The sequence below is a fragment of the Tachysurus vachellii genome, chromosome 3 (assembly GCF_030014155.1).
Source record: "Tachysurus vachellii isolate PV-2020 chromosome 3, HZAU_Pvac_v1, whole genome shotgun sequence".
Lineage (NCBI taxonomy): Eukaryota > Metazoa > Chordata > Actinopteri > Siluriformes > Bagridae > Tachysurus > Tachysurus vachellii.
In genome coordinates, this window is record NC_083462.1 from 31,323,862 (window position 1) to 31,336,361 (window position 12,500).

A 12,500-nucleotide genomic window follows, 5' to 3' on the forward strand; every position below is an offset into this window, starting at 1 on the left:
TTGCTGTTGTTGTTATTCTCTCCTTTGCTTTTTGTTCTCAGGCCCTAGATGGTTTCTTCCTAGCCATTATGACAGACGGCAACATAATCTACGTGTCTGAAAGCGTCACCTCTTTACTAGAACATTTACCAGTAAGTAGCATCTTACGTAAACAGAGCACTGACCTACACACACAAGGATGTCATGACGAGGAATAACCGAGCGTGAACTTATTAAACATTACAGCTTGCTTTGGGATCCAGATAGACAGGAGATTATTTTGTTTCTTATCTAATGGATGCTGCTTTTAATACGCAGGTTAGTGTGTGAACAATTCGGCTTGTTTAGCCGCTGCACATATATATATGAAGTGGTCTCGATTTCCCGCCGGTGTTAAGTGTGATTTCTTCACCTAGTGAATGTCAGGCTTTAAACAAATTTGATCTAATTGACACAAGCCTTATGCATTGAATTTTTAAAAGTGATGCTAAGATTCATGTAAAAAAAAAAAAAGAAAAAAAAAAAGAAACTCCCAGCATTTCCCAGACTCCCACACATCGGTGCTTAAACGCTAGCGTTCCTCATATCCGTCTCCGCTTTAGTCATTACTCAACATTGTTCACGAAGTTATAGAAAGTGTTATTTAAACAGATCTCGATGGACTTTATCTTTCACTTAAAGAGCAAGCAACAGCGCGTTAAAAATCAGGACAGTTGAGTCATGTGCTGTTGTGTACTGAAAAACCTCAGTAAACAACGATAACTGTCTGTTACGTGAAACCGGCAAGACGGACGACTGAAATGACTTCACGCACAATTTTGTGTGTAGTAGCTTTATAAGAGACACAAACGGAGAGAAAATGACATGCGTTTGTGTGTTTCAGTCTGACCTGGTGGACCAGAACCTGTTGAACTTTCTTCCATTGGGCGAACACTCTGAAGTGTACAAAGCCCTCTCGCATACACACATACTCGAAGGAGAGAGCCTCACACCGGACTACTTAAAGAGTAAGACACACACACACACACACACAGGTTTCAATCAGCACCCTGTGTTACATCTCCTTTATACACAGTCCTTTCATTCTAAACAAAGCAAAGCTGATCTCTTGTTCACTTCGACAATTAACACTTAAGTAGCTACGACAAAAGGTCTTCGAGCTGTTCGTGAACTTGACAGTTGTCAAAAAAAGAGGTCAGGGTCTGGAAAACGTTCAGCGTGAGTCAGTTATGAAAGGAAACCTGACAGACAGACAGTCTGACTGACTACACAACACCACCAACATGAAACATGACTGAACGATACCTGCACTCCTTATGGACTGGAACAACACTCTGGAGTATTGCATAGGTTTTTTTTTTTTTTTTTTTACTTGAATTTCACCTTTTTCACCTTATGTTGCATTATTCAGTCCCTTAAGGATTTCCTGGAGTTTACTTGATGGTTGTTGGGACCAAAACAGCTTGATGTTATGAAAAATTGTGACGTCCTGGAGTGACTGACAGAAGGACAGACTATATTAAAGACAAAAAGTACAAGAGCAGTTTGTTGAAGGTTTTTAAAAAGCACTATTCGGACGGGACTAGTTTTCCAAACGACGTACGAGTTAGAATTTTTTTCAGCCGACGTCTGTCATTTCATGTATGGATTCGGACGGGATTAACATCTCTGTGTTTATTACGGAGATAGGAGTGTCTGTGTTTTACATGTGGGCTTTGCACAAGACCACATGTCCAGGATGCGTGGATTGCTGTATGGTCATCATATGGTTTTATATAGAACTTCTTATAAACCCACTGGAATAAATACGTTTTTATATAATTTTCACGTTATGTAATTGACTATAGAAATGAAAGTACTCTTACCTGAAACTGATATTACAGTAGCCAGTCTTAACAATTTACGTGATTTGGCTCTTCTTGTTGATTTCATTTTTTTTATTTCTTCGCAAGGTAGCAAACACATTTACATCCATTATTGGTGTGCAGAAAGCAGAAACTTGAATACCGGTGCGCTAGGGTTAATACGGTGGTTCACGTTGACCAAAACAGACAAGAAAACGCATTTTGGAAAAAAACATTTTCGGCAATAACAGACATTCGCATTCACACGGGATTAGGTTTTCAGAGGAGCGTCGATTTTGCTGAAAAACAGTAGGTCTTTTTTTCAGTAGGTCGTGTGAGAAAAAGACAGACATGGCAGATTCGGACGGGATTAAAATCACAAAGTACGTCTGTGAAACTGAAATTTCTCTAACGACCCCCTGTAAAACTAGTCCTTTCCGAATAGGGCTAAAGCCTGTAAATTTCAGGAGTCTTACAGAAAGATGTGATAAGGAAATTTGTGGTAGCCTAATGGTTAAAGTGTTGGTCTACTGATCAGAAGGTCATGAGTTTGAGTCCCAGCTCCACCAAGCTGCCACTGCTGGGCCCCTGAACAAGGCCCCTTAACCCTCAATTGCTCATTTGTATAAAATATAAGTCACTTTAGATAAGGTCATCTGCTAAATGCCACAAATGTAAATATTGTATTTTGTATTCGTCACATTTTTACATTATTCCATAGCGACCAGTAAAGCGTAAAAAAAAACGATCCCTCTCCACCGTTGTCTCCGGAAAATGTTATCTGACTGCTGATTCAAGCAAGACGTGTGAGACAAAGGGCAGAACCGAGAAAAGCATTTAAACAGCTGCCTAATAATAATATATTCTATACAAGACATTTAGCCAGAAAAGAACTGACTCCATGAGTGATTATTGATCAGTCGAGTGAAGACTTCGAGATGAGGCTCGTGTTAAATGACCTTCTTTAAAATAATGTTTTTTTTCATGAGATTAGAGTTTTAAGCCTACTCTAAGCCAAGGTTATTTTATCATACACATCAAGACACATCACGGTAATCATTACAGACTGTGGCTCATTTTACTGTTGCTCTTTAATGGACAGAATATAAGACCGCTAGGGTTAGTAACGATATACTGGTTAATAGCAAGGTGCAGCTCTGTGGTAGGTTTCGGGTATATAAGAGTTCTGTGTATCTAATCCTCTCACTTTGAATTTGCTTCTATCTGCATCTGACGTATGAGTTGATCGAACTTACTTCTATCTGAATTGTCTGCTTTTCTCTAAAGCAAAAAACCAGTTAGAGTTCTGCTGCCACATGCTCCGGGGCACCATCGACCCCAAAGAGCCTCCCGTCTACGAGTACGTCAAGTTTATCGGCAACTTCAAATCTCTCAACAGCGGTAAGTGCCATAGCTGTGCTGCGCCGATGTGTCGTTGTTCTCACGTAGCTTTGTTTAGCCTGTTGTATGCCGGCTGACGGTCAGGGTGGCTTGGTCACGGAAACGGCAGTGGAATCTTTGCTTGAAACAGGATCGAGAGCTTTGCTCAGCAGCATGTGATTTCATGCTCGGTTTACGGAGCCGAATGCAGCATTTCTTTCAGATACAGATCACTACATGTAGTGAGGTATATAGCCTGCCATTGGCTCTTACATCCAGCACAGCGGACTGTCGTCACTGACGGGTTCCTTAGTGCACCGGAGAGTTTACTGATATTTGTGATTTTTTTAATTGGTTGAGTTAGTGTTTAGTGCTGCCACCTAGTGACTGTGTGTATGCCTGTGCGCCCTGATTTCATACCATCTTTATCCTTCGTCTATTCTGTTTATCATTGCGTCCTCCTGCAGTGCCTAACTCCACACGGAACGGATTTGAAGGTGTGATCCAGCGCTCGCTCAGACCCTCGTATGAAGACCGCGTGTGTTTCATTGCCACTGTGAGGTTAGCCAAACCTCAGTTTATCAAGGTGGGCTGTTCAGTGGTTTGTGTCCCTTTCTAGGAAAAGTATGTCAATATAGAAGCCTCGTGTGTGTGTGTTTGTGTGTTTCTAGATTTCTTGGGAAGTGACTGATATTCTAGATGTTTGCACACTACTCATATGAACATGTATTCTAGCTCGGGGAAATCAACAGTATTATGTTTTTATAAACTCTGCAGGAGATGTGCACTGTGGAGGAACCCAATGAGGAGTTCACTTCCAGACACAGCTTAGAGTGGAAATTCCTTTTCCTGGACCACAGGTGTGTCTCTGTGTGTGTCCCCCTCTCTCTCTCTCTCTCTCTCTCTTTTTATCTCTCTCTCTATCCCTCTTTGTGTCACACAGTGGTGAACTCCATGTGACTAAGGTGTGTAAATAGAAACGTGTTGTGTTGTCTCTAGGGCTCCACCTATCATAGGTTACCTGCCTTTTGAAGTTTTGGGCACGTCGGGGTACGATTACTATCACGTTGATGACTTGGAGACCCTTGCAAAGTGCCATGAACACCGTGAGTGTGTGTGTGTGTGTGAGAGAGAGTGTGTGATTGTAGTGTGTTTTTATGTGAGTAGTACTACATAGAAGTTGTTTAAATCCTTGCTTTGAGTGTGATGTTCCACTGGGTGATAATGTCGATGTGTGTGTGGTGCAGTGATGCAGTATGGGAAAGGGAAGTCGTGCTATTATCGCTTCTTGACCAAAGGGCAGCAGTGGATTTGGCTGCAGACTCACTACTACATCACCTACCACCAGTGGAACTCTCGGCCCGAGTTCATCGTCTGCACACACACCGTTGTCAGGTGAGGCTGTTTCTACACACACACGGATACTTGGTGCTCAGGATCGGGGGGTGTGACTGGTGTGTGTTCGGTCTTGCTTTAGCTATGCTGAGGTCAGAGCTGAGCAGCGCAGGGAACTGGGCATCGAGGAGTCGCCTCCTGAGATCTCTGCAGACAAGGTGTGTAATGTGGAATTATAAAACATCGCATAATCTTTTTTTTTTTTTTTTTTTTTCTCCTTCCTCTCGTACGTCTGTGTGATTGTACTTTTCTCTTGCTTTGTTGCTCAGTCTCAGGACTCAGGCTCTGAGTCTCAGTTGAACACCTCCAGCCTGAAGGAGGCACTGGAGCGCTTCGATCAAAGTCGCACGCCCTCGGCTTCCTCACGGAGCTCACGGAAATCCTCCTCACACACCGCCGTGTCCGACCCCACCTGTACGTATCGACACAACTGCCTCATGACACTCATTACGGAGACAGATTTTAACCTTCTGCTAAAGCTAAACTGGCTTTGTTAGAATATCCTGGTTAGAGTTGTGCGCTATACACATATTAGCCCTGATTTTGTGCGATTGTTCTTTTTTTTTTTTCCAGTTTATTGCCGATTATATTAAATTCCCAGTACTGCCAACATTGCAACTTTTGCATAGGAGTTTCAGAATCAAGAAGCTTTTATTGTCATTTCAACCATATATAGCTGTTGCAATACACAGTGAAATGAGACAAGGTTTCTCCAGGATCATGGTGCTACATAACACAAAGACAGAGCTATAAGGACTTAGTAAGTTAGTCCTAGATACATAAAGTGCAACTGTGCATCCTGGTGCAAACAGTGCAGGACAAGACAAACAAGACAGACAAGACAGTGCAGGACAAAAATGAAAAGACAATACAAAAAAGACTATACACAAAAGACAATAAACAGAAACAGTGCCGATCAGTGTAAATACTGTTTGTTCATTCTAGTATTCCTGCACACGTAATATAGTTTGAACACCGTGTTATAGCAGCAGGTCACTGAGATAATGTAAAGAATTGTGCAAAACCGCAAACGACTGAAATGTGAGACAGTATGTGAAAAGTGTGCAAAAACAGCATGTAAACAGGTTGCTGGATATATATTGGAAGTGTGTGTATATGGTGTAGTTCTGTGCAGTCCATACAGTTGATGTGCGTGTGTGTTGTGCTCAGTACAGTTCAGTTCAGTTATTGAGACGTCTGATGGCTTGTGGGAAGAAACTGTTACACAGTCTGGTCGTGAGGGCCCGAATGCTTCGGTACCTTTTTCCAGACGGCAGGAGGGTGAAGAGTGTGTGTGAGGGGTGTGTGGGGTCATCCACAATGCTGTTGGCTTTGCGGATGCAGCGTGTGGTGTAAATGTCCATGATAGAAGGAAGAGAGACTCCAATGATCTTCTCAGCTGTCCTCGTTATCCGCTGCAGGGTCTTGCGATCCGAGATGGTGCAGTTCCCAAACCAGACAGTGATGCAGCTGCTCAGGATGCTCTCAGTGGTCCCTCTGTAGAACATGGTCTGGATGGGGGGAGGATGTGCCTTTCTCAGCCTTTGTAAGAAGTAGAGATGCTGCTGGGCTTTATTGGTGATGGAGCTGGTGTTGAGTGACCAGCTGAAGTTCTCCGCTAGATGAACACCAAGAAATTTGGTGCTCTTGACGATCTCTGCAGATGATCCGTCGATGTTCAGCGGAGAGTGTTCGCTCTGTGCTCTCCTAAAGTCAACAACCATCTCTTTAGTTTTATCAACATTCAGAGACAGGTTGTTGGCTCTGCACCAGGCAGTTAGCTGTTGCACCTCCTCCCTGTATGCTGACTCATTGTTCTTGCTGATGAGACCCACCACAGTGGTGTCGTTGGCGAACTTAATAATATGGTTCGATCTGGGCTTTGCTGCACAGTCGTGAGTCAGCAAGGTGAACAGCAGTGGACTGAGCACACAGCCCTGAGGGGCTCCAGTGTTCAGTGTGGTGGTGTTTGAGATGCTGTTCCTGATCCGGACTGACTGAGGTCTCCCAGTCCAGAAGTCCAGGATCCAGTTGCAGAGGGAGGTGTTCAGTCCCAGCAGGCTCAGCTTCTCAATCAGGTGCTGAGGGATGAGCCTTCCATGGGTTAACTCTGCAGAGTACAGATAGACAGAGTACCTGGTCGCCGGGGGGAGGGGTGGTCTTCCTTGCCCTATGTTGTTCTGCGCCTCAAACCGAGCATAAAAGTCGATTTTCATAAAAAATCTTCTTGACTTGACTCTTGACTCTTTCAAAACAGCACCCAAATATACATTAAAAAAGGTCCGAACCACAGCATACTTCTTTCTTATAAAATGAGAGGTGATTGTGAAACGTATAACTCCTAGCATGTGAGAAGATTTTTAGATATTTCTCCTTTTTTCCCATCTCACGCTCTTGCAGAATATTTTGAGTTCATTACTGCAATAAAATCTATTAATAGTCTATTCACTGTGGCTAATAATATACAGGTAATGTGTATATTTAACTAAACTATATGGCCAAAAGTGTCTAGACGCGTGTCCAGTTGTACAGCATTTTTTTGTCTGCTGTAGTCTGTTTCTCTTCACTGGAACTATAACACTCAAACACTGTTCCAGTGTGACAATGTACCTGTGCACAAAGCACAGAGCTCCATGAAGACATGATGTATTAAGGTTTTAGTGGAAGAACTCGAGTGTCCTGCACAGAGCTCTGACTCTGACTCAACCCCACTGAACACCTTTGTGATGAACTGGAACACTGACTGAACCCCAGACCTCCTCACTCTTACATCATCAGTGTCTTATCTCACTAATGCTCTTGTAGCTGAATGATCACTAATCCCCACAGACACACACTCCAACATTTAGTGGAAAAACTTCTCATAGGAGTGGAGAACATTTTATAACAATAAACACAGGGGGAATAAATCTGGAATGAGATGTTCAACAAGCACATATTGGTGTATGACGTAGTATAGGCTGACCACGGATGTTTATGTAAGCAGATGTGTACGGTATATGAACATTGCCTCTCATGTAGCAGATGTGTGCACAGATACAGTACACACACTGATATGAAAGTATAACATGACCCAACACCGTTCAGCACCAGCTCCTAGGCTTATTACACGGAAAATGACTAGACTAGTAATGTAAAGGTTGTCATAAACAGTAGTTTTATTTGTGTGTGTGTGTGTGTGTGTGTGTGTGTGTGTGTGTGTGTGCGCGTGCGTGCGTGCAGCCACCCAGACAAAGCTACAGGCAGAGCACAGTACGCCACCCCGCCAATCTGTGTCTACTATTGAGAAGACTTCTCAGCGCCGGTCATCTATCAGCAGCCAGGTGCGTGCGAGTGTGTGTGTGTGTGTGAGTGCGTGCATGCGAGTGAGTGTATCATCGAGTAAAGTAAAATGGTTCCCAGGTTCTTGTATTGTCCTTTAAAAGTTATAGCTCATTAAATCTCTTGGTGATATTGATCGTGTTTGTTTATCTGTGTCTCTCCAGTCGATGAGCTCTCAGAACACGGGCCAGACCATGTCAACTTGTCTGGTGTCTCAGCCTCAGCAGCCACAGCAGCCACAGCACCCACAGCAGCTACAGACCACTGTGCAGGTAACACAGACATACACACACACACACACACACACACACACATTATTGCAGACTAGAGTTCAGTTTTCCAAACAGGTTTGTTCAGAGACTTAATAGACCTTTGGTCATGGTTTTAGCCTTTGTTCATATATATATATACGTATATATACACGTATATGTATATATATATATATATATGTGTGTGTGTGTGTGTGTGTGTGTGTGTGTGTATGCATCATAAAGCTCTGGGATGTAGCTGTATGACTCAGACATTGATAATTGTGTGTATCCTGAACACTGCATCATGCCTTAAATATAAACTGTTAAACTGAGTCATTCTTCATTAATGATTTTTCTTATATGTTAAGATTATTCAGCCATGTGACTAATAGTCAAATGAAACATTTATATTGTGTGTTTCCTACCACAGATTAGTCATTTCCTTAACGATTGTCTTCCTGTATCCTCATTAACAGGCAACTTGCATTATGCGTGACCAATATTTATTTATTTATTTATTTTTACAGCCAGTGCTGCAGTTCTCAACCCAGCTTGATGCCATGCAGCACCTAAAGGATCAGCTGGAGCAGCGCACACGCATGATCGAGGCAAACATCCAGAGGCAGCAGGAGGAGCTGCGACAAATTCAGGATGAGCTTCAGAGGGTTCAGGGTCAGGGCTTACAGGTGAGTGCAGTGGGGTGAAGTGGAGTGCAGTGGGGTGAAGCGACTGGAGAGAGTGGAGTGAAGTGAGTGCAGAGAGTGGAGTGAAGTGAGTGCAGAGAGTGGAGTGAAGTGAGTGCAGAGAGTGGAGTGAAGTGAGTGCAGAGAGTGGAGTGAAGTGAGTGCAGAGAGTGGAGTGAAGTGAGTGCAGAGAGTGGAGTGAAGTGAGTGCAGAGAGTGGAGTGAAGTGAGTGCAGAGAGTGGAGTGAAGTGAGTGCAGAGAGTGGAGTGAAGTGAGTGCAGAGAGTGGAGTGAAGTGAGTGCAGAGAGTGGAGTGAAGTGAGTGCAGAGAGTGGAGTGAAGTGAGTGCAGAGAGTGGAGTGAAGTGAGTGCAGAGAGTGGAGTGAAGTGAGTGGAGTGAAGTGCGTGGAGTGGAGTGAAGTGCAGTGCAGAGAGTGGAGTGCAGTGCAGAGAGTGGAGTGCGTGGAGTGCAGAGAGTGGAGTGCGTGGAGTGCAGAGAGTGGAGTGCAGAGAGTGGAGTGCAGAGAGTGGAGTGCAGAGAGTGGAGTGCAGAGAGTGGAGTGCAGAGAGTGGAGTGCAGAGAGTGGAGTGCAGAGAGTGGAGTGCAGAGAGTGGAGTGCAGGGAGTGGAGTGCAGGGAGTGGAGTGCAGGGAGTGGAGTGGAGGGAGTGGAGTGGAGTGCAGGGAGTGGAGTGCAGGGAGTGCAGGGAGTGGAGTGCAGAGAGTGGAGTGCAGAGAGTGGAGTGCAGAGAGTGGAGTGCAGAGAGTGGAGTGCAGAGAGTGGAGTGCAGAGAGTGGAGTGCAGAGAGTGGAGTGCAGAGAGTGGAGTGCAGAGAGTGGAGTGCAGAGAGTGGAGTGCAGAGAGTGGAGTGCAGAGAGTGGAGTGGAGAGAGTAAAGTGAAGCGGGTGGAGTGGAGAGAGTAAAGTGAAGCGAGTGGAGTGGAGAGAGTAGAGTGAAGCGAGTGGAGTGGAGAGAGTAGAGTGGAGAGAGTGGAGTGGAGAGAGTGGAGTGAAGCGGGTGGAGTGGAGTGGAGAGAGTGGAGTGCAGAGAGTGGAGTGGAGTGGAGAGAGTAGGGTGGAGTGGAGTGGAGAGAGTAGGGTGGAGTGGAGTGGAGAGAGTAGGGTGGAGTGGAGTGGAGAGAGTAGGGTGGAGTGGAGTGGAGAGAGTAGGGTAGAGTGGAGTGGAGTGGAGAGAGTAGGGTAGAGTGGAGTGGAGTGGAGAGAGTAGGGTAGAGTGGAGTGGAGAGAGTAGGGTGGAGTGGAGTGGAGAGAGTAGGGTAGTGTGGAGTGGAGAGAGTAGGGTGGAGAGGGGGGAGTGGAGAGAGTAGGGTGGAGTGGAGAGAGTAGAGTGGAGTGGAGAGAGTAGAGTGGAGTGGAGTGAGAGGTAGGGTGGAGTGGAGAGGGTGGAGAGAGTAGAGTGGAGTGGGTGGAGTGGAGAGAGTAGAGTGGAGTGGAGAGAGTAGAGTGGAGTGGAGAGAGTAGAGTGGAGTGGAGAGAGTAGAGTAGGGTGGAGAGAGTAGAGTAGGGTGGAGTGGAGAGAGTGGAGTGGAGAGAGTGCAGAGAGTGGAGTGAAGTGAGTGCAGAGAGTGGAGTGAAGTGAGTGCAGAGAGTGGAGTGAAGTGAGTGCAGAGAGTGGAGTGAAGTGAGTGCAGAGAGTGGAGTGAAGTGAGTGCAGAGAGTGGAGTGAAGTGAGTGCAGAGAGTGGAGTGAAGTGAGTGCAGAGAGTGGAGTGAAGTGAGTGCAGAGAGTGGAGTGAAGTGAGTGCAGAGAGTGGAGTGAAGTGAGTGCAGAGAGTGCAGTGAAGTGCGTGGAGTGGAGTGGAGTGCAGAGAGTGGAGTGGAGTGCAGAGAGTGGAGTGGAGTGCAGAGAGTGGAGTGGAGTGCAGAGAGTGGAGTGGAGTGGAGTGCAGAGAGTGGAGTGGAGTGGAGTGCAGAGAGTGGAGTGGAGTGGAGTGCAGAGAGTGGAGTGGAGTGGAGTGCAGAGAGTGGAGTGGAGTGGAGTGCAGAGAGTGGAGTGGAGTGAGTAGGGTGGAGTGGAGTGGAGAGAGTAGGGTAGAGTGGAGTGGAGAGAGTAGGGTGGAGTGGAGAGAGTAGGGTGGAGTGGAGAGAGTAGGGTGGAGTGGAGTGGAGAGAGTAGAGTAGAGTGGAGTGGAGAGAGTAGAGTGGAGTGGAGAGAGTAGAGTGGAGTGGAGAGAGTAGGGTGGAGTGGAGTGGGTGGAGTGGAGAGAGTAGGGTGGAGAGGGGGGAGTGGAGAGGGTGGAGAGGGTGGAGTGGAGTGGAGTGGAGTGGAGTGGAGAGAGTAGGGTGGAGTGGAGTGGAGAGAGTAGAGTGGAGTGGAGAGAGTAGAGTGGAGTGGAGAGAGTAGGGTGGAGTGGAGAGAGTAGGGTGGAGTGGAGAGAGTAGGGTGGAGAGAGTAGAGTAGGGTGGAGAGAGTAGAGTAGGGTGGAGAGAGTAGAGTAGGGTGGAGAGAGTAGAGTAGGGTGGAGAGAGTAGAGTAGGGTAGAGTGGAGTGGAGAGAGTGGAGTGAGGGTAGAGTGGGAGTGGAGAGCGAGTGGAGGGTGAGAGTGGGAGTGGAGGGGTGGAGAGTAGGGTGAGTGAGTGAGTGGAGAGAGTGAGGTGGAGTGGAGTGGAGAGAGTAGGGTGGAGAGGGGGGAGTGGAGAGAGTAGGGTGAGTGGAGTGGGAGTGAGAGTAGGGTGAGTGAGTGGAGGGGAGTGAAGGAGTGTAGCGAGTGGAGTGTAGAGAGTAGAGTGGAGTGGAGAGAGGTGGAGTGGAGTGGGTGGAGTGGAGAGATGGGTAGGGAGTGGAGTGGAGAGGTAGGGTGGAGTGAGAGAGTGGAGGAGTGGAGTGAGAGTGGAGTGGAGAGAGTGGGTAGTGGAGTGGAGTGAGAGAGTAGGAGTAGGGTGGAGTGGATTGGAGAGAGTAGGGTGGAGGTGGAGTGAGAGTGAGTAGGGTGGTAGTGGAGTGATGAGAGGGAGGGAGTGGGAGTGAGAGTAGGGAGTGAGGAGTGAGGAGGAGTAGGGTAGTGTGGAGTGAGAGAGTGAGTGGAGTGGAGAGAGAGTGGAGTGGGTGGAGTGGAGAGAGTGGAGCGGGGAGAGTAGAGTGGAGAGAGTAGGAGTGAGTGAGTGGAGTAGAGGTGGAGTGGAGTGAGGAGAGAGTAGGGGATGAGTGGAGTGGAGTGGAGGAGTAGGGTGGAGTGGAGGGAGTGAGAGTAGAGGTAGTGGAGTGGAGAGGTAGGTAGTGGAGTGGAGAGAGTAGGTGTGGAGGAGAGTGGGTGGAGAGGGGAGGGAGTGGAGAGTGAGGTGGAGTGGAGAGGGGGGAGTGGAGAGGAGTTGCGGGGGAGTGGGGCGAGTGGAAGTTGCGGGAGTGGAGCGTGTGGAGTGGAGTGGAGCGAGTGGAGTTGAGGGAGTGGAGCGAGTGGAGTTGCGGGAGTGGAGCGAGTGGAGTTGCGGGAGTGGAGCGAGTGGAGTTGCGGGAGTGGAGCGAGTGGAGTTGCGGGAGTGGAGCGAGTGGAGTTGAGGGAGTGGAGCGAGTGGAGTTGAGGGAGTGGAGCGAGTGGAGTTGAGGGAGTGGAGCGAGTGGAGTTGCGGGAGTTGAGGGAGTGGAGTGGAGGGAGTGGAGTTGCGGGAGTGGAGCGAGTGGAGTTGAGGG

At 47.1% G+C, this 12,500-nt stretch overlaps 1 protein-coding gene across 2 annotated transcripts in view; it reads left to right on the forward strand.

Moving 5' to 3' along the window:
* clocka (clock circadian regulator a) overlaps positions 1 to 12,500 on the forward strand; it is a 59,135-nt gene that overhangs the window by 31,672 nt on the left and 14,963 nt on the right. The window contains exons 8-19 of one of the 2 annotated variants that reach the window (XM_060866769.1): positions 42 to 131; positions 863 to 986; positions 3,111 to 3,224; positions 3,671 to 3,789; positions 3,981 to 4,063; positions 4,203 to 4,309; positions 4,451 to 4,598; positions 4,681 to 4,756; positions 4,868 to 5,012; positions 7,818 to 7,921; positions 8,084 to 8,191; positions 8,698 to 8,856. In XM_060866769.1, the coding sequence (XP_060722752.1) occupies positions 42 to 131; positions 863 to 986; positions 3,111 to 3,224; positions 3,671 to 3,789; positions 3,981 to 4,063; positions 4,203 to 4,309; positions 4,451 to 4,598; positions 4,681 to 4,756; positions 4,868 to 5,012; positions 7,818 to 7,921; positions 8,084 to 8,191; positions 8,698 to 8,856 (1,377 nt within the window). The remainder of the gene's footprint in view (positions 1 to 41; positions 132 to 862; positions 987 to 3,110; positions 3,225 to 3,670; positions 3,790 to 3,980; positions 4,064 to 4,202; positions 4,310 to 4,450; positions 4,599 to 4,680; positions 4,757 to 4,867; positions 5,013 to 7,817; positions 7,922 to 8,083; positions 8,192 to 8,697; positions 8,857 to 12,500) is intronic. The other variant, XM_060866770.1, reaches the window with a different exon arrangement.